The sequence below is a fragment of the Diplotaxodon limnothrissa genome, linkage group LG18 (genome assembly GCF_057381915.1).
Source record: "Diplotaxodon limnothrissa isolate DT_005_m linkage group LG18, D_limnothrissa_male_GT1.1, whole genome shotgun sequence".
Taxonomy (NCBI): Eukaryota; Metazoa; Chordata; class Actinopteri; order Cichliformes; family Cichlidae; genus Diplotaxodon; species Diplotaxodon limnothrissa.
Window position 1 is genome coordinate 2,220,832 of NC_140613.1, and position 13,954 is coordinate 2,234,785.

General features: G+C 39.8%; 1 protein-coding gene across 1 annotated transcript; it reads right to left on the reverse strand.

Moving 5' to 3' along the window:
* Positions 1 to 10,884: 10,884 nt before the first annotated feature.
* Positions 10,885 to 13,292, reverse strand: LOC146612773 (immunoglobulin lambda-like polypeptide 1). The gene is made up of 4 exons (XM_085377517.1): positions 13,166 to 13,292; positions 11,640 to 11,951; positions 11,433 to 11,507; positions 10,885 to 11,079 (listed from the first exon to the last, which is right to left on the reverse strand). Exons 1-4 carry the CDS (start codon positions 13,290 to 13,292, stop codon positions 10,931 to 10,933), a joined length of 663 nt encoding a protein of 220 aa, XP_085233643.1. The 3' UTR covers positions 10,885 to 10,930.
* Positions 13,293 to 13,954: the final 662 nt, after the last annotated feature.

The window sequence follows — 13,954 nt, forward strand, 5'->3', positions numbered from 1 at the left end:
GGCCAGATCCTCCAGACTGTGAGACAGCTTTTTCCCGCCAGCCATCAGACTCCTGAACTCTCTACCGGTGTTCAGTGTAAAGTGTATATTTATTCTTACTCTTCCTATATTTATTGTTGTTCTTTTGCACTGCTGTAACTGGAGCCTCATCGTCTCGTCTCTCTATATACTGTACTGTATATAGCAGAGAGACAATAAAGTTTACTTTGACGACGATAGAAGAGCCACCCCTACAGGACAAGACTCAGCAGTCCATCTGCATCTAAAGGACAAAGGTCGCATTTCAAGGATACCAATGTTCACATTTTGGACACAGAAGGCAGAAAGAGTGAAATAAACCATCTATGTCCATTGTGAATGACCATCCTTGAACACAGGCGGTGGCCAACAACATCAACAGTCTGCCACCTACAGTACAGTTTTGAGATCCTGTCCCAGGCACCTTAACATCCACTCAAATCTTGCATCACTTGATCGCATGGCAAGGTAGTTTCACATGAAACCTTGGCTCATGTGATAAGGCACATGATCAATAGTGCCAGGTTTTTAATCCTAGTAGGAGGACTTACTTACAACCAGTGCATCCCTGGTTATGGCTAAAAACAGGAGAAGAGACGTGTTGATATAAATATTAGATTGAAAAAATTTACCTATCCTAGCTGTCATGAAAAACAAGAAAGTGGATGGATGGAAAAATGGCATTCTGGCATCATCTGAACTCTTCCATCTCAGCTGATCATTGAACAGCAGGCAGGTTTTTGTATGAGTGTTTCTCACTGTGGAAGGAGGCTATGATTACGACATCTTCAGCTCTGGAACTAAACTGTATGTAACAGGTAAGATCAAACATTTATTTTCCTCAAATACTTTCTGTTCTTCCGTAAGTAATCGAGAATTAAGAAGAAAATAAAATTAATTCAGTGTTGCAGGAAATTGAGTCCTAAAAGTCCAATCTTAGCTACACAGTGAATATCCTGATCTATAAAATTCAGCTTATTTACTCAGAATCTCCACAGCGTCTTTGTTCTTAAGAGGATTTTTTAAAGGTTAAATATAATTGTGCATATATAGTCTCAAAATTTTAAAGAATGTTAAAAGTAATTTGCATATGCTAATTACTATAATTTTATACATTTGATAGAAAATTGGATTGGCACAAAGTAATTCATATTGGCACGCATGTTGGATGTATAGTAAATGAAAAGTACATGAGAAAAGTTAATCTAATAATGAAAAGCTTTTGTAGAATATGCAAACGGGTTTAATGAGAGTGACATAGCGCACAATTTAAAACTTCCTCTTCAGATTGTTTATTGTTAATCATGTGACCATAGTGGATTATTTAACACATTCAGCTAATGTGCAGAAGATCCTTGGATCAACACCAAACTGTTTCATCATGTCGGCTGCTATAACAAAGAATTTCCCAAACATGGAATAAAGTGTTTAACTTTTAAAGTTGAAACAAAATGTTTAAAATAGTTATTTACACTTTTTTCTTGGAATGAGACTGAAATATATATTGATCAAAATGTCTGTTGTATACTATAATAAACATTTTCTAGTAGGATACATTGCTGTAAAGAACATTTATATAACCCGTGATGCAGATAATACAGATGCACGTGTGCTGTGTTCTTTTATGAAAATGTTTTCTTTGTGTTTATTTTTCCTCTGAAAGCAAAACATAAACGGGGGATAAAGTTAAGGCTATATACTAACATAGTATAATGTCAATAGAATAGAATAATCCTTTATTTGTCCCACAAGGGGAAATTTGGTTGTAACAGCAGCCAGAAAAACACAAATACAAACAAACAGCACTTTTTTTTAAAACTTATTTACATCATGGACAATAGTTACCAAAAACAGAGTGTACAGTTATTAAAATTAAATAAAATAAATACAGGTAAGAGGCAAAATGAAACTTGAATGAAGGCTGAAGCATTACAAGACATTCTTGTCTTTATATCTTTAGATAAGTACGGTGCTGAGCATAATCCTGTAATTTTATGTGAAGATAAATATGTTATTTAAATATGTAAAAATCTTATTGAATTCATTCAATTTAATTGTAATTATGTTTTTCCGCAAACTGGTACTTTATAGAAATCTCAAAAAAAAAAAAAAAAAAATAAGCGAGCAAACACAGTTGCCATTTAACTGTATTTCTGTTTTTAAAAGTGTTTTTCAGTTTCCATGTGATGTTTTTCCATGTAGTTTCCAGATCAGACTGAATCCAGTGTATGTAGTGAACTTTGTGCTGATGAGTAGTTTAGTGATCAGAGTCCATGTAGTTTCCAGGATCAGACTGAATGCAGTGCAGTGCTGGAAGCTGCTGCTGACTGTGTGAATGTGTGTCTGTGCTGCTTGTTGCTGCTGTCAAACTTCAGATGAGCAGGTAGTGAAGCCCGTGGTGAGCGTGTACCCAGCAGCATCCAGAGCCCACCTGGAGGGGAACAGCTCCCTGCTGTGTGTGGCCTCAGCCATGTTTCCTCCTCTGGTCCAGTTCTCCTGGAAAAGACAGAAGAAGAACGGCGGAGAAGCGGAGGAGCTGCCCCCTGCTGAGGGAGAGCAGCTGGAGCTCAGAGAGGCGGGACACAGTGCCTCCATTTTAGTGGTTAATCGGGATGATCCCTTCACATACATGTACAGCTGTCATGTGAGACATCAGGGAGGCACAGTGGAGGCCCAAACACAACAAGGTAAAAAGATTTGGCGACAGGACATCATTGATGTAGCTTTGTAAATTTGACATTTTCAAATCTGAGGGCTGATATTTCTTAAAGCATTTTATTGCTTTTCTGTTTCAGAGCTCCTCTCTTATGTTCTCCAGTCTCAGTGCAGGGTGAAGCTGCTCTGCCTGCTGTACACAGTGCTGATAGTGAAGAGTCTGGTGTACTGCTGTGGACTCTCTCTGCTGATGATGCTCACAAACAAGGGAGCGTCCACCAACTGCACACATGCTGACTGCTTTCTGATTGGCATCTTTCACACTCAGATTTCCCCACATGAGCAGGCAGACATATAAATTAAGTTGTGGCTGGTAAAATCCATCCATCTTCTTCCTCCTATTCGGGGCCGAGTCGCAGGGGCAGCAGCTTAAGCAGAGAAGCCCAGACCTCCCTCTCTCCAGTCACCTCCTCCAGCTTGTCCGGAGGAACACCAAGGCGTTCCCAGGCCAGCCGAAAGAGATAATCTCTCCAACGTATCCTGGGTCTGCCCCGGGACCACCTCCCGCTGGGACATGCCTGGTGGTTTGGAGAAATGTTTATCATTTATACCCTTCTTAAATATAACCACCTGAAACTATAAAATAGATATGCAAATATTAAAACAGTCGTTGTTTTAAAGTGTAAATGTTTCATATGGAGTCTTCTTTCTTTTGTATAAGGTTTTGTTTTTTTTCTCAGTCAGGTATGCAAACTATCAAAACCCTGCACAAAGACGGGGAACATACGTGTGCTATGATCATTATAGTAAAGAGCTGCTTGGTTTTTTTTAAGGAATGTGTATTTTTCTTCTTGACTGATAACACAAGAGGAAAGGTTTTTTTTCTTTACATGACATTTGTTGCACTTTGTATAACAAGAAGGTGGCTTGTTCCCTTTTCCACCAATCCAAATGCAAAGATATATTCTTTCTCAGTTCTGGGTCCTTGTATAGTGAATATGTGAGATTTATTCTTACAATCACAAACTTGTTTTGTACAGATTCAGCACAGGTTTAAAAAAACATCATCTAGCGCTTGGAGAAAATAATGACATTTTCAGTGAGCAGAGCAGTCCAGCACATCTGTGTTTGAACCAGTTATTCAGTTTCGGGTTTCAAACATTCAAAATCTTTTCCTCTTTAAACGTTACAGAAAAAGTAATGGTGCCTCTTGGCTTCACTCCAGGATCATGCAGCTGTGCCATTCATGTGGGTTGATGCTTGAAACCTAGTGTAACAGTGCAGTTGTTTTATGTAAAAATAAAGACTTGATTCTGATGAACGTGTTTCTCGTTTCAGTCTTTGATGCATAACAACGTATATGAATGTAGCATTCACATATCAAACTTGCTCTCCTGCAGCAGACGGGCTGTGTGGGTTTCTGCTCTGCAGCCTCCACACCGTTAGCTGTGGCTTTCACTTTAATAACACAATGACAGTTACAAGCAGGAACTCTGCTTCAAGAATGATTCCAGGAAGGATCTGTGTTCTTCACCTGTGAGAGAAACAGCTCAAATCCTCAACTCACAGCTGACAAATGAACTTATTTGAACTTTATCATTATACATGTGTAAATACAGGGTGATGAAATGCACTTTTAATTTGGTTTCATCACAAAAGAAAAATACAAAATGTCTAAATATTATCTCACAGAATCATTGCTGGAGTTTTAACTGAAGAAGTGGATAAATCAAGACAATGACACTTGTAAAAACAGTCACAGAAGCCAACAGTCAGTAGTACATTGTGTCTTTGATCTGGTTAATTATTCAGACTTTTTATTAATTTAAAAATTAAATAGTAACTGAAAAAATAAAGTCTGTTGTAGTTGAGGATCAGTATTAAATGCAACTCTGAACATATAATCAGTTATCACATTTAAACATTTCTGCGCCTGACTCTGCTAATTGTAAAAATTATTTAATTATTTAGTCTGACCCTGGTAAATGTTACATTTGAGAAACTTCTGTTTCTTCTTGCACGTTCATGTGAGAGACCGAAGCTCTAAGACAAAATATGCAGAATAAAATTTTGATTAAAACTCTTATTGATTTTCTGATGAACTGCAGTGAATTAAAACTGACAAAACATGAAGCAGATGCTGATTTTTATTATTTATATTCTCAAACTTTTAGAATATTAAATGAAAAGGAGTCCATCTACTAGAAAACTGTTGAGTCCAAGTAAAGAATTAAATGAACATGAATGTCAGGGTAAGTACAAAAAACCAAAAACAAACTTGCCCCCCTCCCCATAAACCCCCCACATTGAGCCACAACACATCGCTTTTATTTTCACCTACTGAGAGTGTGAGGAAACAGTCAGTCAGCATGTGTGCAGTTGGTGGACGCTCCCTTGTTTGTGAGCATCATCAGCAGAGAGAGTCCACAGCAGTACACCAGACTCTTCACTATCAGCACTGTGTACAGCAGGCAGAGCAGCTTCACCCTGCACTGAGACTGGAAGAGAGGCCTGTGGAGCCTGGAAGTGAAACACAAAAGACGTGTGTTGTCCGTGTCTTTAAGGGGATTCACAGTGGAACAGGCACCAAGGCTTAAGGGCCTTTTTCTGGTTGACCCTCCACGTTCCCCCTCATGCTTGACATAGCAGCTGTATCTGTACGTGTAGAGATCATCTGTATAATCTACTAAAATAGAAGTTGTCCGTCCCGCCTCTCTGAGCTCCAGCTGCTCTCCCTCAGCAGGGGGCAGCTCCTCCGCTTCTCCGCCGTTCTTCTTCTGTCTTTTCCAGGAGAACTGGACCAGAGGAGGAAACATGGCTGAGGCCACCATAACCGCATTAACACGGCAAATCTGCTGTAACGAGTTAATGCGGATCGCCTCGTGCGTGGGGCTGCACGGCGTTAACGCGTTAGCACGGTTAGCTCATTAACGCGTTAGCATCGTGCAGCCCCACGCACGGGGCGATCCCAGTTAACTCGTCACAGCACTAGTTACAATATAACAACAATAACAACAATAATAATTGAAGCTTTTGCAAACATTTATGTCTGAGGCTGAAATCAGTCTAAATGCTCATCGTTGTGTTTAATCAAATCACTTTTACTGTCACATCACATGTGCTGCTGCACTGAATCGGCACATGTGAGTTTAATATGTAATCAATATTTAAATGATAGTTAATCTGAGCAGTTACTAAACCCCGTTCGCCGTGCTGCTATAGGCAAAAGAAAAAAACAAACTTTCACTCATTCGCTTTCTAAGGTTCATTTTGCTTTTACCAGGTTGAACTGTCACGGTCTGGCTGGCAGACCGTGGGGAGATGGGGAAATAGGACCCAAATGCCGGACTCTTCAGTGCAACAGTGTTTATTTACAAGGTGGTGAAGTAAACAACAATAAATCCCCAGTTTCCCAGACTCCCGTGTAATGTCTTCTTCCCAAGAGTCCCCGTGTAGTGCTCTCTGCCCCAGTGTCCCTGCACTCCCTGTGCTCACTGCTCCTTCTCGTCCCACACTCCTCCTGAGGGGAAAACAATAGAGGCAGCCGTTACAACTTATCCCAGCAGGCAGGCATACACTCACACTTGACTTGACTTGACTTGACTTGACTTGAAGACTGCCGTGTAGTCAAACGCAATAATCCAGCGTCGGTGGAAGCTCCATCGATCATCTAAATAGCTCCCCCGACGAGCCCAGATGAGGAGCAGGTGTACGGCCAGGACTTCGGGTGTGGCCAGCCCTCAAGTTAGGCCACGCCCCCAGGGCTGAAGGTGCCTGTAACTTGGCCACAGCAGAAAGGTGATACACACACACATACCTGCCTACATACAGATGTGCACAGGGGCAGTGCAGACAACACACCAAATAATAATAATAATAATAATGATAATAATAATAACAACAACAGTCATAGTCCCCACTGCCCACGGACCCCGAGTCCCCAGAGCCGGGTCCGTGACATGAACCTTGTTTTACTTTCATTCTTTGGGGCATAGATTGAACACAGCGTTGCAAACTTTCCTCATTGGTTCATGTCCACATTGATAATGATAGCATCACACAGTTTCACATGTCAGCTGCACATACATGATGTGAATTTGCTGTTTCACCACTGTTACTAACATTTACTAAAACCGAACCTCAATTATATTCAGTCAAAACAGTTTTTATTGTCCTGCGATTGAGCCACAGGAAGTGTGTTAGAGTTTGTATTGTTGATTGTCATTTATGCTTAGAAACATTTACTCATATATGCTTAGAAGTGTATAATCAATTGTAGATTGAAAGAATGTCTCATCCTAAAAGAGGTCTGTATTAACTCTGTGTAGAGGGGGTTGCGTACATTCCTCTACACAGTGTCCTGGCATGGATCACACTCCCTAGGAGAGTTTATCTTCTCCTTATTGATTTATGGTATAGCAAGCACACGTATATTTCTTTAAGTATAAGAGCCTTTTGTTCAGACGTCCTGGCACCAGCTTTGGGGAGTCTTCACAGGGTCACATCTTGACCACACACACACACACATACATACACACACACACACACACACATACATACACAGGCAAGGTACTCTTTGTGTGTATGTAGACGTCATAAGTTAATGAACCTATGCATATTCATATAACCTCAATAAAAGAGCAGTGTTACGGGAGGATGGACGAGAGCAACTGGGTCAGACGAAGGAACGGCGTTTGTCCGGTTCTCTCCCGTGCACGAGTAACATGAAGAACTTTGCCTACTTGTGTCTTGCTTTGCTGTGTAATTATATTGTCTTCAACGTTCCAGCGGATGGGTACAAGCTACAAACCTATCAAAGTGTTTCCAAACTTGTCATCAAAAGACATTTTTATTATTGCATCATTTTACAATAGTTACTTATTGAAGAAGTTAATAAATGATTTTTTTTGTTGTGTCTGTGATTTCTTGCTGACAGCTGCTGAAATCTTAATCTGAAAAAGTTTAATTTCTGCAGTAACTTCTGATTGTGGTAATTAAGTCTGTGAGCTCAGTATGTTTGTGACTCTGAGATGGAGGTGAAACATGTGAAGCTGGGCTGTGGTTTACTGCTCTCTTCCTGTCACAGACACTGTTTGACATCTGTTCATCTGTTGGTTTTTGTTCAGGCTGCAGGGATCATTTGTTATTGTGATGATCAGCTTTGAAACAGGAGCTGTAGTGTGTGGCTGCGTGAACAGGTTTAACTTTGTCTCTCTTAAGCTCACATCCATTCTTCACAGTTGAGAAATCATCTTTCTGAGGAAGATTACAACTTGATTCAACTTTACTGCCGAGTTTATCTATGTTGAGAATCGCTGTAAAAACTTATTTGTCTGGTTTCTGGTACCAGAATATTAATCTTCGATCACGCTGTTCAGTCCCTCCTCAGCTGAAGGAGGAATTTTCTCCAACATTCCTGGTCAATGTTAAATCACCCTGAGTCAGCTCTGCTGCCACAGTAACCAGCACTGTGGACACACACACACACACACACACACACACACGGTTGTTTTCATGGTCTTTGTTAAAATTGGATGGCTCCTGATTGGCTGGAAACACTCACCTGAACACAGACAGCACAGAGCAGCAGCTGGGAGGAAAAGCATTTTGTGCAGTGGTGTTTCCTCTGGTGAACCTGGGGAGAAGTGGCGCTCTGATGCAGCTGAGGCCAAACAAGGACGAGCTGTGAGATCAGACGAGGGCCACGTGGTTTCTAACAGGTCCTCAAAGCTCCCATCAGCCCCTGCGGCCCACAGATAAGACTGCTGCTGCTGATTGACAGCTCAGCTGAAGCTGCTGTGGTTTCATCGTCTTCATTTCAATCTGACAGCAGATCCAAAAATCTGGGTCACATGATGCACAAACACTCAGAAACATTCATGTTGCTGTGAATTTACTAACACACACTGTTATCTGTGGTTTAACAGCTGTGATGAAAACACTAAATATACAAACTAAATATAACTGAACTATAAATAAAAATACAAATATTAAACATTATTATGCTGTAAAAACATTTAAAAGTAAAGAAAACATTGTAAATAAAATAGATTTAACAATATTTACAATGAAATCTTATTTTTAACAAACACATGTGGTTCTGTTGTGTGTTTAAATATGTGCACACTGTGGTTCTGTTGTGTGTTTAAATATGTGCACACTGTGGTTCTGTTGTGTGTTTAAATATGTGCACACTGTGGTTCTGTTGTGTGTTTAAATATGTGCACACTGTGGTTCTGTTGTGTGTTTAAATATGTGCACACTGTGGTTCTGTTGTGTGTTTAAATATGTGCACACTGTGGTTCTTTCCCACATCTTCTAATGTGTTTTGTTCCAAGTTGGTTTCAGACTGAAGGATTCATTAAAGCCTTTTTAAGAATCATTAAAATGATGATCATCAATTCTAATATCTATAAACAGTAATAAAAACAGGGCTGTGTTTCACGTCAGCTTCATTTATTTGTAGCCATGGTTAGATTTCATCTGCAGCAGGCAGTCATCCACCTTTACACACACATTTACACAACAGTACAAAAGTACTTTTTGATTCCTGAAAGAGAAATAAGACAAATGTTGCCTTTGTATCATCTCTGATATGGAAGGGATCATTTGAAGATGTGAGTGAAGGACACAAATATTTGGATCTGGTGTTGTTCTACATTTTAGGACTAAAAGACAGAAGGAAGAAAGTGAAAGTGACTGTGCGAGGCGTTGAAGTCATGAAGTCAAGTGGAGGCCGCTGACTGCTGTTACTTTCTGCTGTACAGGTTCAACAGGGACTCACAGTCAGCCTGCTAGAACATTTGGATGAAGAGAAAAAGGAGGAAAAAGACTTTGAGGGACAAATCCAATAAGATCAGCATGTTTTGAATGTGGGAATACAACAGTTTCCTCCACCATGACACACACTGGAGCCTCTTTTTGCTCACAGCTTCACTGTTTGTCTCAAAGTTCAGTTTGGAGGCCAAAATTGTTGCAACACATTTGTAAGTTTGCACTAATTTCACTGTGTGACCCTTAATGGATGTAATCAAAGAATCAGTCAGTGAAATATGAAGCTGTGCTGTAAGTTTGGAGGAGAAAAGTGTCTGAGTGACTTTAATGAGGTGAACACATGAATACAGAGCACTGACTGACACGTACACACTCCTTTAATGAGTCGCACACATTTTTGTGACTTCATGAAATGTCAAAAATGACACAACACACAACAAGCTGCGAGCACATTATTGTGTGTTTGCTGTTTGTGTGCTTTGTTTGCTGTTATGATAGCAGGCATACAGCCATGTTCTCAATGTCTCAGCTATCATTGATTATTGCTGCTCTTCCTCTTCTATTAGGCACTTCAACTCAATGAATGACACACAGAAAGATTTCATGACTGTGTTCTTCACAATAAGGAGAATATGTTATCTGCATCTGAATGACTCATGTTGCCTTGTTTCTACTTTGTTTGCATATTTCTGCTTGTTGGAAAGGATTTTCTGAATCATTCAGTAGTTTTTGTAATAATAACGACATTTAGCAAGACTTCAAAATGATTCTCCAACATTTGCTGTTCAGACTTGATCTGTTCTTACGTGTGTGATATCCAGAATGAAAAACTCAGCTCAGGTAATAAAATGGGAGCTGAGCAGACTGCAGGGGCTTCATGGTCTCTCCTTTGAGTCCATTAAAGTTCATTTGTCAGCTGTGAGTTGAGGATTTGAGCTGTTTCTCTCACAGGTGAAGAACACAGATCCTTCCTGGAATCATTCTTGAAGCAGAGTTCCTGCTTGTAACTGTCATTGTGTTATTAAAGTGAAAGCCACAGCTAACGGTGTGGAGGCTGCAGAGCAGAAACCCACACAGCCCGTCTGCTGCAGGAGAGCAAGTTTGGATACAGTCAGTTTGTGCTTCACTCACACGGGTTGTTGTTGATCACACAATGAAAGTAGAATCAAACTCTTCATCTTCAAATCTTTATTGTTCACACAAACACAACTACACTGTTTGACATTTGAAAATCAAACAAAAACTTGTGATAAAAATATTCCTGATGGTTTTTGTTACTACAATAAAAGTCACAATAAGCACAAAAAGAATTCTAACTCAGAGCAACAATACATGTAAAGATGTATTTATTTCAGACGATCTTCTAACTGTTGAAGAAAAAGGCAAAATAAGCTCAACACATCATAACTAACATTTGTGATCAAAGTGATGAATGAGATGAATTGATGAGATGTGATGGTGAGAAAAGGCGAGCAGGAAACAGTCAGTCAGCATGTGTGCAGTTGGTGGACGCTCCCTTGTTTGTGAGCATCATCAGCAGAGAGAGTCCACAGCAGTACACCAGACTCTTCACTATCAGCACTGTGTACAGCAGGCAGAGCAGCTTCACCCTGCACTGAGACTGGAAGGACACTGAAGGACAGACAGACACAAAGAGACAGACAGACAGTCGGGTTATTCCTCTCAGATCAAGGAGAAAAAGTCCAAATAGAAACAGTCACAGCTTCTTCTTCAAGTGGATGAATTGATGTAGTGTTTGTGTCCACTTGGGGGCAGAAGAACTCCACAAGCAGCTAACAAACTGATCTCTGACATATTATGGTCTGTCTGCTGTTTGGTGCTGAGCAGCTAGTGTACAGTGGCTTTATCAGAGCTTGTTGGATGAAGATTTGATCAATTAGTGCAACTTTAAGAGCCTAAACTTGTTCCAGCTGCCTCATTGGACATTGGAGCTGTCCATGCAGAGAGGCAGCAGGTGATCTTACAGTCAGCTGGCTGCAGAGCTGGCAGGTCTGCTGGCTCTCTCTCTGGAGGACAGGAGGCTGCTGGAGCTGGAAGCTCTGAAACAGAAAAGGAGTCAAATGTTTGGAGCTGCAGTGAGAAATGTCAGTCCTCTGCTGCTCTGCTCTCTTTGACAGCATCTCCACATGAAGCTGAATCACTGCTGAACACAGTCACCAAGCCTTCATTACCTTGTTGTGTTCGGGCCTCCACTGTGCCCCCCTCGTGCTTCACCCAGCAGCTGTATTTATATGTGTCAGAATGGCTCCCATCAAGCATCCTGATGGCAATGGTGCGTCCCGCCTCTCTGAGCTCCAGCTGCTCTCCCTCAGCAGGGGGCAGCTCCTCCGCTTCTCCGCCGTTCTTCTTCTGTCTTTTCCAGGAGAACTGGACCAGAGGAGGAAACATGGCTGAGGCCACACACAGCAGGGAGCTGTTCCCCTCCAGGTGGGCTCTGGATGCTGCTGGGTACACGCTCACCACGGGCTTCACTACCTGCTCATCTGAAGTTTGACAGCAGCAACAAGCAGCACAGACACACATTCACACAGTCAGCAGCAGCTTCCAGCACTGCACTGCATTCAGTCTGATCCTGGAAACTACATGGACTCTGATCACTAAACTACTCATCAGCACAAAGTTCACTACATACACTGGATTCAGCTTCATATCAAACACAGTCATCACCTCATGTCATCATGGCTCACATGAGGAACACTCAGCATGGTTTTACATCATGAAATAAAATGTATTTCTTCTCTTTTATTTTCTTGATATTATTTCAAAATATGACTCACACATGTAAATGTATATAGATATTTGTTTTTATACAATTTAAATTTGATTTCCCATCTAAAAAAAAAAAAATTCTAACAGAAATTTGTTTTTTTCCAAAAATAAATTATTTCTTTCACAACATAATTTCAACAATGAAATTTACATTTTTGCATCGGAGTTTTTAAACATTTGTTATATAGATTTCACAATTCTTGTATTTTATACTCCAACAATTGCAACAGCAGCACATCTATTGTTTATTTTATTATATGCTTTAAATGTGTGAATGAATTGTTACACACATTTAAATGTAATTAATCAGACACTTAAATGAAAATTAAATACCTTTTTTAAATAATATAAATTAATTATCATACTTTACATCATATATTGTATGTGAGAAACAGTTTGGCAAAATGTTATTTACCTGTACATATTTTTTCAAAGAAGCAGTTACTGGTAACATTTTTCTTGTCTTTTGAAATTTAGTCTCACACATCAAACAAATCTGACTCGTAACAATTTCATTCTAATTTTTGTTATCACATTTTTTAATCACACCATTAACTGCTATCTATTTTCTCTTTAGCATAGCTTATATATACACATTTATTTCTACTTATTTGAACATCAAATATGATCTTGTGTTAAAAACCAGCAGAATCACTGAGAGGATCAAATCCTAAATATTTGTAACATCACTAATATTTGCAGAAATAAAGAATAAGTTTAGTTGTTCAGTGAGATTTCAACATGTTTTCAGAGATTATTGAGCTTTTCTTATGTAACAATGGCTGCAGATTTTTTTATTTTATTTTTTTATTTTTTTATTTTATTTTTTGAAAACCTAACATCTAATACCTGCAACAATAGAAGCTGGCTTTTAAAATATTTTCAGCTTCTACAATAAAACAACAGAAGGAAAATTCTTTGTTCTTACCTGTTACATACAGTTTAGTTCCAGAGCCAAAGATGTCTCCCACAGTGAGATAGACTGCTACAAAAACCTGTCTGCTGTTGAACGTGTCAGCTGAGGTGAATGAGTCCAAATGAGGAAGCAGGATCATATTTCAGCTCCATGATGTGTTTCTCTAATGTTCATATCAACATGACTGTCTCTTCTTCTCTTTTCTTTAATGCACATGGATTCTTCATTAACTGATTCTGAATTTTTGATCCAGGTCAGCATTTGAGGTCTGGACTGAAACACCTGACATGAATAATGCAACTGTAATTTACAGGCTTCTGTTTAGTCTGCTTAAAATGTAGTTATTCATGGCAGTCAGTCAACTTTGTGTCAGCATTATATTGCTTGCTGTGTCTACACTCAATACTGGATGACATCATCCTTTTTGCTAAAGGATATAGTTATGCTGGATCAGGAGACCCCGAATCCTTCCTTAGTTATGCTGCAGTAGGCTTAGGCTGCTGAGGGATTCCCATGATGCACTGGACATTTCTCCTTCTCTCATCTCTTCTTCACTCACTATGTTTTATACAGCACTCTGCATTTTATAATAAATCCTTATTGATCTCTTGCTCTCTTCCACAGCGTTTCTTTAGCCTTGTTTACCTCCCTTCACTCCAGCCAGCTGTGACAGATGATGAATCCTCCCTGAGCCTGGTTTTGCTGGACGATTCTTCCTGCTGAAAGAGAGTTTTTCTTTCCCATTTCCCACAAAGTGTATGCTTGTAGGGTTTTGTGTGCTTAATACGGTTTTCTCTGTAT